This window comes from Staurois parvus, unplaced genomic scaffold (assembly GCF_062004578.1).
Source record: "Staurois parvus isolate SC_StPar_1 unplaced genomic scaffold, SC_StPar_1.0 ptg001224l, whole genome shotgun sequence".
Taxonomy (NCBI): domain Eukaryota; kingdom Metazoa; phylum Chordata; class Amphibia; order Anura; family Ranidae; genus Staurois; species Staurois parvus.
In genome coordinates this window covers 37777-60281 of record NW_028319020.1, presented here as the reverse complement: position 1 = coordinate 60281, position 22505 = coordinate 37777, and the positions used below count along the sequence as shown (strand labels likewise).

At 44.3% G+C, this 22505-nt stretch overlaps 1 protein-coding gene across 1 annotated transcript in view; it reads left to right on the top strand.

Annotated features, from left to right (window-relative positions):
* Positions 1 to 20488, top strand: part of LOC149438024 (NACHT, LRR and PYD domains-containing protein 3-like) — a 56745-nt gene extending 36257 nt beyond the window's left edge. The window contains exons 5-6 of the mRNA XM_089660317.1: positions 19746 to 19821; positions 19912 to 20488. Of these exons, the coding sequence (XP_089516443.1) occupies positions 19746 to 19800 (55 nt within the window). The 3' untranslated portion in view covers positions 19801 to 19821; positions 19912 to 20488. The remainder of the gene's footprint in view (positions 1 to 19745; positions 19822 to 19911) is intronic.
* The last annotated feature ends 2017 nt before the right edge of the window (positions 20489 to 22505 follow it).

Sequence of the window (22505 nt, the reverse complement as noted above, 5' to 3'; positions counted from 1 at the left end):
CACTCTGGGGATTTATACTGCTGGGCTCTTCTTTTCCCTATAAATAATAGAAGAGACAAACATATTGTCCCCCCTGTATATCTATATCTATGCTGCCCATCACTATAGGGCAGCCTTTCTCAACCAGGGTGCCTTGAGGTGTCTTCAGGGGTGCCTTGGCAAAATGTCTAAAAATTGCAGAAAAATTGTATTCAAGTCAGTGGGTGGAGCCTTTTAGTTACACAAAGCCACAGGTTTGCATTGTGCACCTTCTATCTGCCAGCATCCTGACAACCAATGACATCAGTTGATAAGGAGGATGTCAGCTGCCTGCACAGCATCCTATTTTGACCCTCCCTCACCCCTCTCCATCAGTGCTGGGGTCACATTAGCTAAGTGATAGAGAAAAACTGAGGGAGAGGATAACCCATGGAATACTAGTCAGTACCAGGGTGCAAAAGTGTATTTGCTTTGGAAGAATAAATCACCTCTAATGTTGGGTGTCCTACATGTGTGGATGTTGCTGCGTTATATAAAACTATTAGAGTAGTTTTTCACATTTTAGAATGGGGTTCCCTTTTACAATTATGGACAGTCTTGAGGTATCACATTTTAGAATGGGGTACCTCAAGACTGTCCATAATTTTAAAGGGTGCCTCAAGACTGTCCATAGTTTTAAAGGGTGCCTCGGGACTGTCCATAATTTTAAAGGGTGCCTCGGGACTGTCCATAATTTTAAAGGGTGCCTCGGGACTGTCCATAATTTTAAAGGGTGCCTTGACTGAAAAAGGTTGAGAAACACTGCGCTACCATACAGTCCACCATCTGATGGACCAGACCATGCTGATATCATATTTATATCCTCCAGTCCTTGAAGAGTGGGAGCTTCTTAAATACCAGATACTGGGCTGCTCTGATAGGTAGGAGACTCTTACAGGAGAAAGTCAGAACATTGGGGGGAGGGAGGGGGGAACTGTGTCCTACTTACCTGTCCATAGTCCTAAACTAGTGAGTTGTTAAGGTACTGAACCTAATCTCCTAGATTGTAAGCTCCAAAGAGCAGGGCCCTCGAACCCCTCGTGTTTTGTTTTGTTACTGTATTGTCTCATGTACTGTCCCCACTAAAATGTACAGTGCTGAGCATACCTTTTAGTGCTATATAAATAATGTATAATAATAATAATAATAATTACTTCATAAAATATCCATTACTGAGTAGATTAAATAAGTCATTCATCAGAGGTTGGGAATTGGATCATCTCCCAGGATCCTGTAGGGGAAATATAATCACATTGACTTTCTATAGATTTGGTAATGGAGGACAGAGAACTACACATGTGAGAGAGCAGTAACTTATCAGCCCTCCATAGGAAGAAGGGAAGGAGGGGGCATTTCAATGGCAAATAGTCCTCATTTCATACCAGGACTCATGTTGTTAGGATGGGCCTTTGTTAAAGGGTTAGTTCACCTTTACCTAAAAACATCCTATGTAGGTAAGGGGTGCCTATAGATAAAAAAACAACTGTGCAGCTTTGAGTAAAGTTGGATAATGCCCTTTAGGTGTGGGACATTTATGTACCTCATGAATATAAACAGAAGAATATTCCTGCACTTAGTGCATAAAGTGAACATCTAATAGCTGCACACAAAAAAATCAGAAAACAAGATAGGAAAAATATTACTTAAAAATAGTTGGGATGAGTAATATTTTTATCACTTAAAAACATTATTTTGTGTCATGAAATCAGTATACATGTAAACAACATCAAAGAGAACAAATATATTCAATAAAGTCTGACAAAGTGAATAATAAAGTTTGAATCTATTATAAATAATCACAACCACCTGTAGCTGTGAGTGGAGCTTACTGCCTGTGATGTCATCACACGCACCCGTGGAAGTTCCAGCAGCGCCATCTTTGATTTATACTGTTTCTGTGATTTTACCCATCCTTTTCATCATGCGTGCAAGAACATAATATACGTTGTTTCTTTTTTTTTACTGGTCGCACTATGAGATTTTGTTCTTCCTCTCCTTTGAACCCTAAACTGGATGCCTATGAGGAGCCGTACAGGAAGCATTACTGTGGAGTCATAGAGTTATATGCGATCTCAATGATTGGAGGTGCATCTCATGGTGTATGGCTGTACGTCAGCTGAGCTCTTATTATCTCATTTGTTTGGAATCCTATCAATCTGGTAAGAAGTGTGTGAATACTGGTGGCATGGATATCCTTAGAACACTACTTCCTTCTGGGATTTACAGGTGGTTGTGATTATTCAAAATAGATTCAAACATTGCACAAAAAAACTTTATTAGACTTTGTTGAATATAATGTGTTTTTTTATATTTGTGTATATTGATTTCATGACAAAAATTAACTTATTTTTGAGTAATATGTACCTCATGAAGCCTAACGGAAAAACTCCTACACATGACATCATCCCATCATGCTTTGCTGCTAGGAAATTGCTAAGATACTCCCAGCTGTTCTGCTCACCTCCGCCATAACAGGAGCGAGCTGTCAAATCCCTAGGCATTTGTGTGGTCCATTATCTTCTATTGCAGCATTGCCAAGCTCAGAGCTGCTGTTACAGGGGAGTGGGAGTGCATACACGGGGATCTGTATCAGTTGGGAGTGTCCAGCCAACATCCCAGAAACAAGGCAGGATGGGATGATGTCATCTGTGGGAGTTTTTCAGCCAGGCTTCGTGAGGTACATAAATGGTCTACAACTATAAGAAGGACATTATTTACTGAGAGCTGCACAGTTTCACACCTCCCAATTGTCCCTGATTCCAAAGGACTGTCGCTCATTTGGAACAAAGTCCCTCTGTTCCTCCTTCCTCCTAATTTGTCCCTCATTTTGGTCTGATCTGTATAGTTGTATATAGAATGCACTATTTATCTATCAAAAAGTGTTTCTCAGTGCTAAACCTTTCATCCAAATTTAAATTGCATTTGTAAACTTCAAAGGCCAGTATAAAGGAATAGTAGTTGTAAAAAAAGCACTTGTGGGTTTAACAAATTTTTCTGTATAATTCTCCTTTCAGGGGGCATGGCAGGGGGTGTGTCGTATGCCTACATACATTTGCTAATAGGTGTACCTCGTTCCCACCTCAAAACGTTGGGAGGTTTGCAGTTTGCTTTTATCTGCAATTCTCTCTTACCTGCATAGGCATTTTTTGGAAAAAGTGAAGTACTGTATATCCTTTGTTGGCAATGACAGAGGTCAAACGTATCCTGTAAGTCTTCACAAGGTTGGCACACACTGTTGCTGGTATGTTGGCCCATCCTCCATGCAGATCTCCTCTAGAGCAGTGATGTTTTGGAGCTGTAGCTGGGCAACACGGACTTTCAACTCCCTCCAAAGGTTTTCTATGGGGTTGAGATCTGGAGACTGGCTAGGCCACTCCAGGACCTTGAAATGCTGCTTTTGAAGCCACTCCTTCGTTGCCCGGGCGGTATGTTTGGGATCATTGTCATGTTGGAAGACCCAGCCACGTTTCATCTTCAATGCGCTTTCAGATGGAAGGAGGTTTGCACTCAAAATCTCACGATACATGGCCCCATTCATTCTGTCCTGTACATGGATCAGTCGTCCTGGTCCCTTTGCGGAGAAACAGCCCCAAAGCATGATGTTGCCACCCCCATGCTTCACAGTAGGTATGGTGTTCTTTGGATGCAACTCAGCATTCTCTCTCCTCCAAACACGACGAGATGTGTTTCTACCAAACAGTTCTATTTTGGTTTCATCTGACCATATGACATTCTCCCAATCCTCTTCTGGATCATCCAAATGCTCTCTAGCAAACTTCAGACGGGCCCAGACATGTACTGGCTTAAGCAGGGGGACACGTCTGGCACTGCAGGATCTGAGTCCCTGGCGGCATAGTGTGTTACTGATGGTAGCCTTTGTTACGTTGGTCCCAGCTCTCTGCAGGTCATTCACTAGGTCCCCCTGTGTGGTCCTGAGATTATTGCTCACCGTTCTTGTGATCATTTTGACCCCACGGAGTGAGATCTTGTGTGGAGCCCCAGATCGAGGGCGATTATCAGCGGTCTTGTATGTCTTCCATTTTCCAATTTTTTGTTCCCACCGTTGATTTGTTCACACCAAGCTGCTTGCCTATTGCAGATTCAGTCTTCCCAGCCTGGTGCAGGTCTACAATTTTGTTTCTGGTGTCCTTCGACAGCTCTTTGGTCTTCACCATAGTGGAGTTTGGAGTGTGACTGTTTGAGGTTGTGGGCAGGTGTCTTTTATACTGATAACAAGTTCAAACAGGTGCCATTGATACAGGTAATGAGTGCAGGACAGAGGAGCCTCTTAAAGAAGAAGGTACAGGTCTGTGAGAGCCAGAAATCTTGTTTGTTTGTAGGTGACCAAATACTTATTTTCCACCATAATTTGCAAATAAATTCTTTCCAAATCAGCCAATGTGATTGTCTGGATTTGTTTTCTCATTTTGTCTCTCATAGTTGAGGTCTCCCTATGATGCCAATTACAGGCCTCTCTCATCTTTGTAAGTGGGAGAACTTGTACAATTGGTGGCGGACTAAATACTTTTTTGCCCCACTGTAACCCTTTAAGACCAGATGACCACTGCTGTGCCAAACTTCACCTTTGGCAGTCACCTCTGGTGGATACTTTATATGGACATGATGCTTGCTCTGCTCCCCAAGGAACCTAAACCAGCAGATGATCCAGAGGAAGGCATCCTTATTGTTACTTCTAGAGATGAGCGAATTATTCAAAAATTTGGTTCGGCTGATTCGCCGAATTCGCCAAAAAAATTCGCTTCGATCCGAATATATTCGCTGCGAATTTAACTTATAAAAAGGGTGTTTCTAGGCTTCAGAGAGCCTTTATATTAGTGCAGAACACTGTACCTTTAATTTAAATGCCCTTGGAGTCTGCTGGGGAAGAGAAATAATACTGTCAGTCAGTATGACATGCAGATGAGTGCCGTCGATCTTAGAATCACCGCACACTTCACTCATTTGGGCAGTCACGGGGCCAAAACCAGAGTATGGAGCCACAGTGTGGCGGTGGAGGCAGCAGCAATGGGAGGCCATACAGCACCCTATGACAAAATGGAACCCACCAGCAGTGTGAGGAGACCTGAAAGTGGCACATGGCAGAGTGTGGCGATGGAGACAGCAGCAATGGGAGGCCGTACAGGGACCCATGACACACTCTGGACCTGGCAGCAGCATGAGGAGGCGGTACAGGGGCCCATGGCAGATTACGGGCCTGGCAGCAGCATGAGGAGTCGGTACGGGGGCACATGGCAGATTACGGGCCTGGCAGCAGCATGAGGAGGCGGAACAGGGGCCCATGGCAGAGTGTCTGAGGATGGACGTTGGCGCAGAAAGGCAGAGACCAACTGACTACATAGGTGGTTTTTATAGTACGTTATTTTGGCCTCCCTCTCAGCAGGTGTGAAAAAGGCCACCATTTTTGAACGGTAGCGAGGGTCCAACAAGGTGGACAGCCAAAAGTCATCCCTCTGTCTGATGGTTATTATTCGGCTGTCGCTACGCAAGCAACCGAGCATGCTATGGGCCATTTGTGCCAAGGAATGCGAGGGACTCCCTGCCTCCATCTCCACAGCATACTGCCACGGTGCGTCTGGGTCCTCTGTCTCCTCCTCCTCCTCTGCCAGATGCTCCTGCTCCTCCACTCCTGTCCGCTGAGTGGAAAAACCACCCATTTCACTCAATAATTCCTGAGCACCAATGTCCTCCTCTACCTCCTCCTCTTCTTCCTGTCCTGCCCCCACAGGGGTCATGTGGTGTTGAGATCTGTGCGCCACGTCTACTGCACCCTGACCAGCCATTGTTAACAGCATTTGTTCCAGGACGTGCAACAGAGGAATGACGTCGTTCATCCCATAGTCCTGCCGACTCACGAATAGCGTGGCCTCCTCAAAGGGCCTGAGCAAGCGGCAGGTGTCACGCATGAGCTGCCAATGGCTGACATCTAAGTTACACAGGGGAGTACCTTTATCCGCTTGTAACATCAGGAAATCGGTGATGGCCTTTCGCTGCTCGTAAAGGCGGTCTAACATATGTAGGGTTGAATTCCACCTTGTTGCAACGTCGCAGATCAGGCGATGCTGTGGAATTCCGTTCTGCCGCTGCAGCTCAAGGAGGGTGTGCTTTGCGGTGTAGGAATGGCTGAAATGCATGCAAAGTTTACGTGACATTTTAAGGATGTCTTGCAGTGGGATGGTGGATTTTAGGAACCGCTTGACAACCAGATTGAACACGTGAGCCATGCATGGCGCATGGCACAACCTTCCTTGACGCAGAGCAGACACCATGTTCTTTCCGTTGTCGGTCAACATGGTTCCGATTTTCAGTTTGCACGGAGACAGCCATCTGTCGATTTCTCTGTTCATTACACTCAGAAGTTCCTCCCCTGTGTGACTACGTTCGCCAAGGCATACCAGGTGCAGCACAGCGTGACACCGTTGCGCCCTGCACATGTGATATGCCGGTCGGGTAATGGGACTTGGCACGGGGGTGGCGGCTGAGGACACGGCGTAAGAAGAGGTGGTAGAGGCGGACATCTTTGCTGGACCAAGGACGTGCAAACGTGGAGGCAAAAGCGGCGTGACCTGTCCAAGTTGCTGGTGCGGCTGTGCCGGCACCACGTTCACCCAGTGGGCCGCAAATGACATGTACTGTCCCTGACCGTAGTTACAGCTCCACACGTCGGCGCTGCCGTGCACTTTGGCAGAGACCGACATGCTCAAAGACTGGCTCACCATCTCTTCTACATGTGAATGCAGGGCTGGCACTGCCTTTTTGGCGAAGAAATGCCGGCTTGGCACTCTCCACCGCGGCTCGGCACAAGCCATCATTTCTCGGAAAGGTGCTGAGTCCACCACTTGGAAAGGGAGGGACTGCAGCACCAGCAACTTGGACAGGAGGACGTTCAGCTTTTGCACCGTCGGGTGCGTGCTCGCAAACTGTTGTCTCTTGGAAACGGATTCCAAAAAAGACTGCTGACGGAATCCGTGAAGAGGAGTAGCAGGAGAAGGAGCATCTGAACGAGCGGAAGATGCCAACGAGCGACAACTCCCCTCAGCAGAGGTGTTGGAGCCTTGACTGGCTGATAGAGGGCGATTGATGTCGGGTGACGGAGCAAGTAACGGAGCGGGTGATGGAGCGGGGGCTGGGGCAGGCAGAACTGCCGTATCTTTATCACGGTTTTCCCAGGCCACCGAATGGCGACGCTGCATATGCTGACGCAACGCTGTAGTCCCAACATTGGCCCCCTGGCCACGCTTGACTTTCTGGCCACATAGTCGACATACGGCTACGTTTACTTCCTCGGGCGGATTGACAAAAAATTGCCACACCGCCGAGTAGGAAACTTTGCCCCCGCTACTCCTCACTGGCTGACTGCTACTTCCTCCGTGCACACCGGCACCACTACTGGCCGTGGTGGTAGGCTGCAGTGGAGCTGGTGCTCTACTCCGTGGCCGTTTGGCTCCACTGACACTGCTGCGACCCTGCTGCCTCCTGGGCAACCCACCGACTGTTTTTCTCGCTGGCAAGCTGGCACCCTCTTCTCCTGATGATGCGGAAGCAATAGCCTGATGACGACGAGGCTGCCAAGTGCGATAGGCCTCATCATCATCAATTAGGGTCTCCGCGTCACTACTAGCCCCCTCGGCTGCGTGTGGGTCAGGAGACAGACCTGTCTCTAGACCGGCTACCGAGCCACTCTCCTCGCCAGTACTTCTTCGCCTGGCTGCTGAAGAGGCGGATGTCTCCCCCCGTTCCTGACCGCCCTCTGTTAGCTCTTCCTCACTGTACAGTGGGGCTGAGCCCACAGCATGCGATACTTCGCTTGGTGAGGGAACACCAAAGGACAGGGGCAGGTCGAGGACACGTGATTTCAGTGGGCTTGCTCCCGGGCCATGCCAACTAACGGTTGTGTCTGACGTACCCACCGACCGTTGGCTGTAGGTGTCAGAGGTGACCTGGGAAGAGGAAGACGACCGAGCCAATCAATCGATGACGGCAGGGTTGTCGGTGGAGACACGACCGCTGGATGACACCGGGAGCACTGGCTTCTGGCTGTGACTAGTGCTGCCTCGACCCCTTCCTCTGCTGCCACGTCTGCTCGCTCCTGAAACATTGCCTCCTCTGCCACTCCTCTGCGTGTTGTCTGACATACTCTTTAATTCAATAAGCACCCCAAAAATAAAACCGGATTTAACTCTTTGAACGTACAATAGTGGTTGTGAAGCAGAAAGTCAGTTTATTTAGCACAATCGGTCAATTGCAGCTTGCCATTGGTTGGAAACTGTACGTTTATGTCACTGGAATGCACTAATCACCCAAAAAATATTACCGCCACCCGGCGTGTAAATGGATTTAACTCTTTGAACGTACAATAGTGGTTGTGAAGCAGAAAGTCAGTTTATTTAGCACAATCGGTCAATTGCAGCTTGCCGTTGGCTGGAAACTGTACGTTTATGTCACTGGAATGCACTAATCACCCAAAAAATATTACCGCCACCCGGCGTGTAAATGGATCTAACTCTTTGAACGTACAATAGTGGTTGTGAAGCAGAAAGTCAGTTTATTTAGCACAATCGGTCAATTGCAGCTTGCCGTTGGCTGGAAACTGTACGTTTATGTCACTGGAATGCACTAATCACCCAAAAAATATTACCGCCAGCCGGCGTGTAAATGGATCTAACTCTTTGAACGTACAATAGTGGTTGTGAAGCAGAAAGTCAGTTTATTTAGCACAATCGGACAATTGCAGCTTGCCGTTGGCTGGAAACTGTACGTTTATGTCACTGGAATGCACTAATCACCCAAAAAATATTACCGCCACCCGGCGTGTAAATGGATCTAACTCTTTGAACGTACAATAGTGGTTGTGAAGCAGAAAGTCAGTTTATTTTGCACAATCGGTCAATTGCAGCTTGCCGTTGGCTGGAAACTGTACGTTTCTGTCACTGGAATGCACTAATCACCCAAAAAATATTACCGCCACCCGGCGTGTAAATGGATCTAACTCTTTGAACGTACAATAGTGGTTGTGAAGCAGAAAGTCAGTTTATTTAGCACAATCGGACAATTGCAGCTTGCCGTTGGCTGGAAACTGTACGTTTATGTCACTGGAATGCACTAATCACCCAAAAAATATTACCGCCACCCGGCGTGTAAATGGATCTAACTCTTTGAACGTACAATAGTGGTTGTGAAGCAGAAAGTCAGTTTATTTAGCACAATCGGACAATTGCAGCTTGCCGTTGGCTGGAAACTGTACGTTTATGTCACTGGAATGCACTAATCACCCAAAAAATATTACCGCCAGCCGGCGTGTAGTCAGTTTATTTTGCACAATCGGCAAACTGCAGCACCAACTGTGCACGACAGCCACCAAAAAAAAAAAGGGTGTATGTCACTTTAAATTTTCAATTCTTTGATAGCTGTGGCCCTAAGTAACGATTCTGTGTCCCTGAGTAACGATTCTGTGTCCCTGAGTAACAATTCTGTGTCCCTGAGTAACAATTCTGTGTCCCTGAGTAACGATTCTGTGTCCCTGAGTAACGATTCTGTGTCCCTGAGTACCGATTCTGTGTCCCTGAGTAACGATTCTGTGGTTCTAAAGTCTCTGTGGCCCTAACTCTGTCCCTTCATACACACAGGTCTGTCTCTCTTGAATGACCGGAGGCTAATGGAGAATTCTAAGATGGCCGCGATTTATAGCTCCACCATTACACAGTGCTGGCTGGCTGCTGATTGGCTAATGCGATCACATGTCATGAATGCATTATGGCATTATGGGTCAGCGCGCCTTGTCTGCGCGCCTTCCCAGAGATCCCAGCCCCATCTTCTCTGTCCATTTTCTCCGTCGCCACACACGTCGCCGCCATTTTTGGGAAAATTCGATTCGTGCATCCGAAGTTTGCTAATCTTCGGATTCGTCGCGAATCAAATTTTTCCAAATCTTCGGAACGAATTCCACTTCGTCATGTTCGATTCGCTCATCTCTAGATACTTCTTAAACCTATTAGAAACTCTTCATATTTGGTACTTTTTTTTTATGTAATCTTTATTTTAGAAAGATGTTGTCTTACAAATATAAATTTTGTCTTTCAGAATAATATATACACGAGCAATCATATAAAGTCAGTGCCCCATGGGCGCAGTACAGAGCAGAAGGTAGTCAGAGATGCACACTATTGAGACATGATTACAAAAAAAGAAATAAAGATGACCAAGACAAAAAAGAGTATATAATGCGCCAGATCCAATTCAAGGAAAATGAAAAGAAAAAAATGGTACGGTTTCCGATGCAACCTTAAGTTGGGCAGTAGTGATGAATCAAATGGACCTGCCTAAACTACACACACAGGAGTCAGATGGTGCCTACAGTCATGTCTTAGGGAGCCCAGAACTGAGGCCCAAATGGAATAAAACTTATCATATCTGTCATGGCATTGCACCATCCACTCTTCAGCTTCCATAATATGAGATGCCAGCTTTACCCAGTCCCCTCTGCCAGGAACCTGAGGCATTTTCCAATATACAGGAATCAGATGCTGAGCTGCATTTAGAAGGTGTGGTAGGACACTCTTTTTATAGTGGCTGATTGGAATGGAGGGAAGATGAACAATAACAAGCAATGAATTAGTAAAGCAGGAATATCAACATCCTCAATAAGATTAATTTGAGCCCTAACATCCTGCCAGAATAGGCGACATTTAGAGCACTCCCACCAAATATGCAGGAACATACCTTGCTGGCCATATCATCTTCAACAGGATCTAGGGTGGGAAAGATAAGTCACTGCCAGCCTGGCGGGCATAGTATACCAGCACATAAGCAATTTATAGCTATTTTCCTGCATTTTGGTGTCCACCGAGCTGGAGTGAGTCAATCAATATAAATGCTCACATTGGGGTTCAGAAAAGACATGTTGCAGATCTATCTCCCATTTTCAGATGAATAGTGGCGTTCTAGAGGGAGAGGCCATCTGAAGTATTTTGTAGAGTACCAAAATGGAGTGGGGTACTGAAACGTGAGTAGCACATACTGAAATTGTTGAAAAGGTGTAAGGGTGGATGGGAAGCGAAGCTTAAGAGTTAAACTACCTATATAGTGGTGCAATTATCTATAGCGCCATGAATCAATAGGGAATCTCTCGTATTGCTCTCTCAGGACATCCAGGGACAGGAGGCCTTCATCTTGGCAGAAACTGCCACATATGATCTCCCCTTCCACAGCTACGGGGAGAAACCAGGGAAAGCCTCAAAGTGGAGGCAACAAGGTGCCTTGAGCATTCAAGTGGCCTCATAGATGTAGGGCATGGGCTGTGTTGGGAGACGCGAGACAGGCAGACCTCGATGGACATGATCCAACCATGAGGCATGAGACAACTTTGGTCTAGCTAAGAATTTCTCTAGGGGCACACACAACTTCCTTTTAACATGACTGCCCGTCTAGGATGCGTTGAAGAGCAATAGTTTCATAGTAGCGTAAAATATCCAGGATACCCATGCCTCCCGGGTGCTTAGACTTTTTTCAAAATGGAAAGGGCTCTAAGTGCTCTTTTCTTACTTCACACAAATTGGATAAAGAGGCTATTGAGGCACAAGAAAAAGGACCGCACAAGGCCAATTGGTACCATTTGCAAGTAAAACAACACTCTTGGCAGGATATTCGTTATGAGTATGTAAGCCTGACCTACACAGGAAAATATCTGGTACATTTAGAGACACCTGCAAATCTTTTTTGCAACAATGAACTTCATTGCCTTGAACCAGCTCAAGCTGAGATCTCCTCCACATGTTCAAGGCTCTTACTGTAACAAACCCTTTGTCTATGCAAAAGGTACATTTCTTTTTCTCCTGGTGCAAAAAGTTCCTTCCTGCCTTCTGTAGGGATAAGCTTTAGGTTCAGGTTGACCATGTGTTTGTGGTGAACCCAACTCATTTGCAGACATGGTGAACTAATGAGGCTGTTTGCCATATAGAAACCAACTGCCAATAATGCACTTCCTTGCCTGTGAACTTAAGTCAGGAGGCTTATAAGGCAAGCAATGGGGGTTTTGTTATGAGCCACTCCAAAACTCTGTGTTCCAGGCAGCATTTGTCAGGAGTAAATAGGGACAGTTGATAGTGTGAGATTGTGTGATTTCTAAGAGAGACTGATGATATTCTGTGCTCTGTTGTATTGTTCTATTTTACTGTGAATTGCATTGTGATGGACTACATCCTATTGTGTAACCCCCTTTTGTTTCCCACAGGGAATAGACATATCAGTCCTTTTTTGTATGTTGCTGTTCAGCTTTTGAGGTCCCCTTTGCAATTTTTGGGTGTTTTATTGATTTTCTTTCATTTTTTGTTTAGTTCACATTTATATAGAATTTTTTTTTACCTAACAGGTATTTTGATTAATCAGTTCTTATTTATTTATTTTCTTGGGGTCAGAATAAACTTGTTACTGACACAGGAAAAGCTGCCCTTTGCAGCACATCACCAAATAACGTTTAGTGCAACAAAGCAGCACATTCTCAATCCCTCTATTGCTGCAGCAGACATTAACCACTTGCCCTCCAGAGGATTCCCCCCCCCCCCTTCCTGACCAGGGCATTTTTTGCAATATGGTGCTGCATTACTTTAGCTGACAATTATGCGGTCATGCATTGCTGTACATAAATGAAATTTACGGAATTTTTTTCCCACAAATGGAGCTTTCTTTTGGTGGTATTTGATCACCACTGTTTTTTTGTTTTACAATATAAACAAAAAAAGATTGCCAATTTTGAAAAAAAAAAACAAAATTTAAATAAATCCAATTTATTCATAAATTTAGGCAAATATGCATTCTGCTACATATTTTTTGTAAAAATCCAAATAAGTATATATTGGTTTGCAAAAACGTTACAGCATCTACAAACTATGGTATATACACTGGATTTTTTTTTTTATATATATATACTAGTAATGATCAGCTACTTATAGCAGGACTGTGATATTGCGGCGGACAATCTGACACTGTGGGAACCAGTGACCCTAATAGAGTGATCAGTGCTAAAAATATACACTGTCACTGTAATAATGACACTGGCTCGGAAGGGGTTAAACATCTAGAGTAATCAAAGGGTTGATTGTGTGCCTAGCCAGTGTGTTTGTTGTGTACTATGTGCTGTTTTTACTAGGGATGTGCTGGATTTTTGTCCCTGCTTCATAGGGAAACAAAATCCATGAGATTGCTGCTGACAGGACACAGCTGTGCCTTGTTTACATAGAGCAGAAGCTGTGTCCTGCCACTCTCCAAACCAAGCAGCATATGCCAGTGCTCATCCATTGGCTGGCACAGGCTGATCGGCACACTGGTGGTTTTTGTGCACCCATGAAACCAGGAAGTGCAAAATCACATAGATATATATACACATGATTTTGCACATAACGGCCACCCTGTAGCAGCATATCTGCTATAGGACGGTCCTAAACTGGTTAAACTTAGACGAGCCTCTTTAGTAAATATGTCAGAGAGAAGGAGCAGATGATCTGCAGATGGAGGTAGTAGGGGATGAGCAAGCTCTGCAGGACAAAGAATTGGTCAGGCCTCACCACCTCTGCTTTTACTGACTGAAAGTGGCCATATTATATAGCCAGAGCAAGGGGAGAAGGTAGTGGAACGTGGACAAAGTCCACCTTTTCTTTCTTCCTCCATCCCAGGTTTTTTCTTTATTCATGTTCTTTTTTTGTTATCCCCACCATAGCCCCACAAACTGACATGGAGGAGTCTGTGAATGTATTTCATTCATTTCCTGCAGTAGGATGCACAAGAATTCCTGTTATCAGATGTTGGAGTAGAGAAGAGCATGCCAGGATCATAGAAGGAGGGGACATCAGGCAGGGAGCAACACTTCCCAATGATGAATCTGCAGATGCAGCTTACTGCCAAATTGGCTCCAGTGTTCAGGAGGGTGGGGCATTGAGATGGCAGACTTTACCTGGATGCCAAATATTGTAGAGGAGAAAAGTGGATCAGAGGCAGAACATCAGCAAGGAAGGATCATTTCCAGGGGCTGCTTGCAGAGGAGTAGCCACGCTTTTCCATTAGATGACAATGCAGGTACAGGCAACTGCTATTTCCATGGCTTCTCCAAGGAGCTCCTCTGTCTGGACCATATATATCTGCAAACAGCACCACTGTGATATGCATCCTCTGCCATGAGGCAACACACTCCCATGCCTAGAGTCTCAATACCAGCTTGGCAAAACTGCTGGCTGTGTAGCTGCTCCTTTTCCAGCTCATGGAGTCTGCCCCCTTTGAGTTTTTCTGCCTGTGCTGTATTATGGTAGTGGGTACCCAGCTACGATTATTTTCTCTAGAAGACCATCCCTGCCCTCCACCAGCATGTGGAAGGTCATGTTTCCATGTTGCTGGACAATGCTGTTAATGCAGGTCATCCAGTAAGCATGGGCAGGGACATTACATCTTCTTCACAGCGCTCTGTTTCAATTTGCTGGCAGCTGGTAGCAACTGGGAAGGATGTAGGACAGGTCATCTCACTGGAGCTGGTGGTGATGCCCCATATCTTGCATGTTGGTTTAGGTGGCAACACAGTCACTTTTACCTCCTCCAGTCACAGTGGGCAGCACAGTGGCTTAGTGGTTAGCACGTCCGCCTGGCAGTACTCGGGCCGTTGGTTCAAATCCCAACCACAGCACCACCTGCCTGGAGTTTGCATGTTCTCCCTGTGCCTGCGTGGGTTTTCTCCGGGTACTCCAGTTTCCTCCCACACTCCAAAGACATGCTGGTAGGTGAATTGGCTCCTGTGTAAATTGTCCATAGTATGTGCATGTATGAATGTGAGTTAGGGCCCTTAGATTGTACGCCCCTTGAGGGTTAGGGACTAATGTGAATGTACAATATATATGTGTGTGTATAAAGTGCTGCATGAATTGATGGCGCTATATAAGTACCTGAAATAAAGAAATAAATAAATAAAAGGGTGAGTAAATGCAATTCAATCTGCCCTTCTCAGCGGTAGGTCTCTATCTTAGAGCTTTCCTATGGATAGTGCCTGGACCACAGTAACATGAGGCCTGACAAGCAACCAGGACAACCTACATTCCACCCTTTGGCAGGGAAATCTCACACTCATACCTTGCCAGGAACATGTCTTGAACGTCATGGTGCAACCTTTCCTGATTAGGTACCCTGATTTCCAGGATGTCCTGCAGCAGGCTAGAAGAATGTGTGACCACTTTACTTAGTTATACTCTGCTAGTGTTCCCCTGGCAGCAATCCAGTGGCAACACAGGCTGCATGCCAACAGACTGATATGCAATCCAACTGTGCTCTTGAACTCAACATTGACCATGTTGCAGTGGCTGCTCCATGAGCAGCTGATCATCAACAAGTATCTGAGAGTATGTGACAAGTACAGGCTTTGGGTAGATGGGATTATTTTCACCACATCAGTGACTTCTTGTCTTGGTTTAAATACACCAACAAATTGATGACCCGTGACAAAGTAAGGAATAGTGACATGAACCCTCTGGTGTTCCTGCTGGAGCATATCATTTGTGGTGTGATATACCACAATGGAGGCACATCAACAGGAAGAAGAGGAAGATTTCCAGCTGTATCATCAGGATCCTTTGCTTTTTTACATTTATTATTATGAGGCAGAATCAGCAGGAGTTAGGGGCGAAGTACAAGGAGGGTTGGGTTGCTGGCAGTAAGGAGGAAAAGGGAATTAGGCAGGCTTCCAGAGGAATATTTCACTCTTCCCAATGTCTAACAGTTGTACATGGGTAAGGAAAGTAATATCGTTAAGGACTCTGTTGTCTTCTTCTGTGGTATTTGTGATGAATTAACATTTTCAAGCTGAAATGTCTGCAAAAGGACTGCAGTATTCAGGTCATGAAGGAAAAGAACCATTACTGGCTGGCCACACTTTTGGATCCCTGATAAAAGGGGGATTGGCAGAGTTCAGCTACTATCTAAGAGGGAACAAACAATGATCCCCTTAAAGAGGTGCTGTGGAAACTTCTACCACTACAATCTCTTATTCCAACACCTGAACAGACAAGTTCAGTCTGAACTTGTGAACCTTAAGCTCGTCATTAGAGAGGTAGTGAAAAATCTGTAATTCACTAAGAAGTGTAAGAAGGGATATCCAGGGCTGGGTCAAATAAAACCACAACTTGTTGGCATAAACTGCTACTTTATGTGATGTGTTACCTACAGTGAAGTCTTGAATATCTGGGTTAAATCTGATCATTTGAAGAAAAGGTTTGACACTAAAAATAAAAATAGGTAAGAGAGAGGTTATAACCCTGACAGGCACCATTGTTGATGCTGAACCTTTCTGAAAGAATGCTATTTACTTACTGCCAATAGAGTGGAATAGAGCAATCGTATCCACATTTGCATATTAGAGAGAAGGCCAATATTTTGGAGAGTAAACACCAGGAACAGTCTATTCGGTTAAAGGCCTTGGTAATGGTTTTGCCTGCAGCAGAGTATGTGATACCAAGTCCAGAGTTCTAATAGTATTTTCCCTCAACTCTCATTGTTGTAAACCCTGTTTAGTCCACAAAGGAGAGATTTGAGCCTGTTAGCTAGGATTTTGGCAAAAATCTTTGTTAATCAAGACATTTTTAACACTTCCCCCTTAGGAGTTGCTAAGTTATTTTCAGGCTCCCTGTCATTCTGGACCCCTCTCTGAAAGCCCAACCCCTGGTGAAACCACAGTACTCTTTTAACCAGTGTAAATTACCTCCAGAAAGTACACTCACACACAGATTAGGGTAACCTGGTATAATGTTTGTATTAGGCTTCAATGTAAGCCTGGTTAAACAGCACAAAGTAGTATAGGTGAGTGTAATAGAAATTGTCACCTTAAGTAAAGAGACTACACATACAGCAGAATCTCAATCAGAGTTAGCAGGCCTGCTTTCAGAAACTAACCTAACACCTCCAATCTGAGGTGTTGCTATTCCCCAGTGAGCAAGGAAAACTACCAAAGATTGAGCTATCTTACTTTGGGACCCCAGAATCTGATGGCAAGGTTTAAATCTGGGATTGAGCTCTTTGACCAGGATAGTTAATGCCCCTTGAAATGCAGTGAGGAATCTTTTGCACACTTGTTGGGGCCCAGTTGGTGCACAAGTATGGAGGGATGAAGGTGACTGTACCTCAAAGGATTAATGCAAGGGAAGGGAGAAAGAAAGACAAGTACTTTCCCTTTAAGTGGCACTTGACTTGGATGGTGTCTCCTTTAATGCACTGAGAAAAGGCAGCTTTAGGTGAGTAAGATGCCAAACTAGCAGTGAGGCTTGTCAGCTCTGATGACTGGTCTGTGCTGCAAATAGGTTCAACTGTATCGGCTGTGGGAACTAGGCCACAACACATGTTAACTGAATGCAATGTCCACAACTGTGTGCAGGAAAAGTAGCAGATATGAGGAGAATGTCAGTGTTCTCTTGCTTAAATGGTGTATGGGACTCTCTCACCCGATCTGTGGCTTTCAGCCGGTCCTGGTTGTCTCTCTCTCTCAGTGGATGGGGCCCCCACAGGTTCTCCAGCCCCACTTGCAGTTTTCCGTCCATTCAACATGCTCCGGGTCACCTGCTGGCAGACTGTCTCGCTAAACAGGGTGGCAAGGCTAGCGGTCAGCGACTCCTCCTTGCTTCTCCTCTCTCTAGCTCTGGTTCTTCAGCAGTCAGCACAACTCTCTCTCTCTGATTCTGCTCTCCAGCTCTGTCCCCTCTTGTTTCCTGTTCCTGTTCCCGGGCTTCCACATTCATATGCCTTTGCCCACACGCCAGCTCTTCTGGGTCTCCCAATTAGAAGCTTTCTAACAAAGTCCTGCATTTCAGCCTATAGGATCCATAAAGCCTTTACCAGAGTGTGTGTCACTAAGTTGTCACTAAGTTGCAGGACACTGCCATCTTGTGTCTGTTTCAACATACTGCAGCTGACATTGTAGCAGGTGCTACACACTCCCCCCAATTAAAGTCTTTGGTCCCCAAAAAACAAGCACACTGACAATGTTTGATACAACATATATACATTCAGCAAGAAAAAAATAACCAACTTAGTCAGGAGGAACAACAAGTGGCAGGTGTTCATTATTATTCAACTTCTGCAGAAATGACTCCCACCAATGATTAGCAGACTCTGTTTGATCAAGAGGCAAGGCCATGGGTTTGAAGACCTCCTCAGGGATGGTGTCAGCAGAGGGGCTTACAGATTTTTCAATGCATTCCAATAGACTGTAAATGGGAATTTTGGCTAGCAGGGAAGGCTTCTTCAGAGCTCTCTCTCAAAACATAAGTCAATCTCTTGGGTGCTCTTATCCCCCTTCTTTCCCTGGGCTCCTCTTGAGTGGTGTCACTATCTTCTTCCTCTAAGATGTTATCCTCCCCCATTCTCAGGAACTCTACAGCTTCTTCCATCACAGACCATGCTTGAGAACCCTTTGGGGACCAAACATCCAGCTAATCACAGAGCCCCTCTTAAAAGTGCACCCATAAAAGCTACAGCTCGGGTTCTAGTCTTATAGGCAGGCAGAACATGGAATACAAGTAAGAAACACTTACTGCACTGGGGTGCAGGGCTCACAGGTAGATGGGAGTATTTTAGCAGCAGTAGGATACTGAGCTTACTGGAACATGGAAAACAATATGTATGAAAACAAAGGGACACACAGGAGTCCCAGGGAGTACAGGTATACAGGATACAGCTGAGGTACACCAGGAGTCTAGGACAGAAAGAATACCTATTAAAACTGACAGGGATGAGGCCTGCCCACACATACAGTGAAGGTGAGGGCCCTTGGAAGGGCCAAGGCACAGAGTCTAAGGGACCGCCTGATCTTCTCCAGAGCTCCTGAAGGTGGAAATAGGTTGTGCTTGTAGGCAGGTGAAGTCTGTATTCTCCATTGTAGGTGGAGTGCGACCATAGTGGCAATGCAGATGGGAGAGGAAGTTGAGAGAAGCTATGTTTTCTATCCTTAGTACATTCTCTGCAATAAGGTAAAACATTTTCCAGTATTTGTTTTTCCCCCTTACCTTCCCATATACATACCTGAACCCAGCTTGGTATCAAGTGGCCCGCTATAGTGGCACACAGAGAAGAGCATGCTTGTGGGGGACTCCAGAAGGGAAGGTTTGGGGCTGTTCTGCTATACCATTATATAGATCAGGTAAGTATATTATGCTTGTTATTTTAAAAAAATATTCTTTATAAATGCTTTAAGGATATATTGGGGTATAGAAGCTGAAAACCATCTTACTTTAAGGGTATGGCTGCATGTTCCCATTGTGTCAGCTGACATGGTTCCGAGGGACAGCATTGTGATTTAATATTTCAGATCAACATAAAATACAATAAAAATATAAGGTGTAACTACTGGGTGATCAGGAGCTAAAAAAAACTGAACTGGGGTTTCTGCAGATCTTGGGGGGAGGAAGGGGGGGTTCCTCTAAGCAGAACTCTGTCCTGGAAAAATCCCAACATTTTTATCCAGAGGAGCCAAAATATTCCAAAATTCCCTGTAATCTGCATTCTGTATAGAAGCAATGTATAATGAGAGGGTGGGGCTTATTAGATGTAGGAGGGTCCTTACTGTAATAGGTAGAAGAGGCGGCTCTCCTCGGGGGTGTGTATCAGGATTGTACATAGGCTGTCTGTACAGCTCAGGGTAAGTGATCACCATCTGGACTCATCACACTGACTTTATTCTTTCTTTTCTTCAGATATATAACATTCACTGACATTGTATATACAAGACAGAGCTCAGTGGACCAATGACATAGTTGTACAGCAGTGAAGGTAACATTTCCAGATTGGACATCCACAATTCAGTTCTATCATATTATCCTGTTACTGGAACTAATTCTTTGACTTTTCACTTTTATTCAGATTGGATGGAGCGACACCATTTTGTCTTCTGACCACCGTCTACTAGACATTATTCCAGAATGACCTGTGCGTGGATTTCCCATCCCTTTCTGACTTGAGGACCTTCCATATAAGAGACATGTCCTAAAAAAAATCAAAGTTTTTGGGATGTATCTCTTACACCCATCTCCTCTCCCCCACCACTATTACCTGCTGTCAGACTGCAGCACCTTGCATGCAAAATGACACATAGTCTGTAAGTGTCACTGAGTTATTCATTGTAATCATGTATTGTATTTACTATTTCATTTATATATAGACTACAAGGGTGACTTCTAATCTGCATATGGTATCAGTTAAAGAAACCTGAAAAGTAAAATAAAAATAAAATGTATTTCTATTTAACCACTTTTTAAGTCTTAGTTAACCAAATTCTGATCTAATGATGCCCTCCCTCCCCTTCTCCCCTTAATTTTTTCTGCTGATTTTTTATTTTTAAATCAATATTTGTTTTCATTTTCATTCATTTTGCTTGCTATTTTGTTTCAGTGGTGTACAACAAGCGATTGAGCAAAATAAAAAATAAAACAAGAGCACACGTAACTTTGTATTCTTTGTAATAGAAACATAATGTTAAGGTAATTTTCAATAGGATAAATGATAGAATATAATATATAATTTTTATTCACAGTAAACGTTTGGTTTAGGGTCGGGAAAGGCACATTCCATGTATGTATTCCGCATTGCGGTTGAACATACTGCCCTTGTGATCTGCACAGATCTCAAGTGCAATGCATTTGTGGGCACCAAATCTCACAGTACCACAATCCCATGCAATTTAGTGTGGCATGTTGTTTATTTTGCAATAGTTTTTATTGAGGTTTTCCAAAAAGAAAAAAGAAAAGTAACAACAGTAAGTGGAAAAAGCATAGAGGTGGCCAGTAGGGCCAATAGACAGGAGAATAACAACAGATCTTAAGTACAAGTATCAATTAAGGTCAACTGAGTAGCTGTAGAATTGTAATTTTACTGCTTTCAAAACTGTTGTGTAGCATAATGGCCTACACTACAGATGAATATGTGATCCATATGGACTAATCCACAAAGAGTACAAACTATACAGTACAACTGGCATCATGGTGAAAGATAGTAACAAAGTAAAATGTAAGCTCTATAGATATAAGAGCACAGCACATCCACATACCGTAGATAATTATCAGTCAATAGAGGAGTACTGGTGTACTAGCCAAGAGCCCCATACTAAAATAAATTTATCATTTTTCATAGCAAATACATGTTAAAAAAGAACAGTTTTGGTTTACCTATGCAATAATGTCTGAAATATTCAGGGTATATAAGGAGCACCAGTGTCTCCTGATATTAAAATGATACTAAAGTCTCCTTTTTTTTTAAAATAACAAATATGTTATACTTACCTGCTCTGTAATGGTTTTTCACAGAGAAGCCCAGATTCTCCTATTCTCAGGTCTCCCGCCTGCACTCCTGGCCCCTCCCTTCTGTCAAAACAAGTTGCTATGGGGGCACCCAAGAAGGGGAGCTTCCACACGGCTGCTCTGTGTGTCCATTCATACACTTCATTGGGTCACTGGCTGTGATTGTCAGTAGTGAGAGCCAATGGCTCCCTCTGCTGTCTCAGCCAATGAGGAGGGAGAGTCCCCAGCAAGCCGTTTGATTGAGATGGGGCTCAGGTGAGTATTGGGGCTCAGGTGAGTAATGGGGGGCTGGGGGGAACTGCTTCACAAAGAAGGTTTTTTACCTTCATGTATAGCATGCATCAAGGTAAAAAACCTTGAGCCTTTGCAATCACTCTAAGTTTAGCTGATAAAAGTATATGAGCGACAATTGTCCTGACCTTACATTGTATAGCATTAATATTAAGATGGAAGATAACTAGCTCAATGAAAAGAGGTATTGGATAAAGGGTAAATTCTGAAATTATCACAGTTTCTCCAGCATTTGTTAGAAATAGTAGGTGACATTTTTGATCATTTGTTTTGCATGAAATACCACCTTTGGAAAGAGTTCCCAATGGTCTGTGCATAGCATGGATCTATATGTCAAGGCGAGAGCCGCACGCCATATAGATTCCAGATAGGCTTGACCTAGATCTTGCTCCCACTTTAACATTGTAGATGTTTTAGCAAAAGTATAGGTATTACTGAGTTTCTTGTAGAAAAAAAGAAATGCCTCTAAGTAGAGGTAGTTCAGGGTCATAGAAGCAGTAAAAATCTCCATCAATGTCAAGCAGTGGTGGGATCTTCTTCCTTGACTTGAATAGGTGGGTGTAACATAAATGTAAGATTCAGATAGCTGAGATGTAATCAGTAGAAATATGTCATTGTATATCTAGCTTAGTTCCATGTTATTAAAGATAAGTTAAGTGTTCAGAATTCAGTCAGAGACATATGTTCACTAATTAGCATCTGAAAGGACAGAGCAGCTTCTAGGCTGGAGGTGACACCTAGATACCAATAAAACATTTTCACCTATGTAGTCACAGTTTGCCACTTTCTAGAAATCTAAAAAGAAGGGCTCTAGCCATTTCGGCTTTGAGAAGTAGCAGGAGACCAGGAGAGGGCTCAGATCTGTCTGCC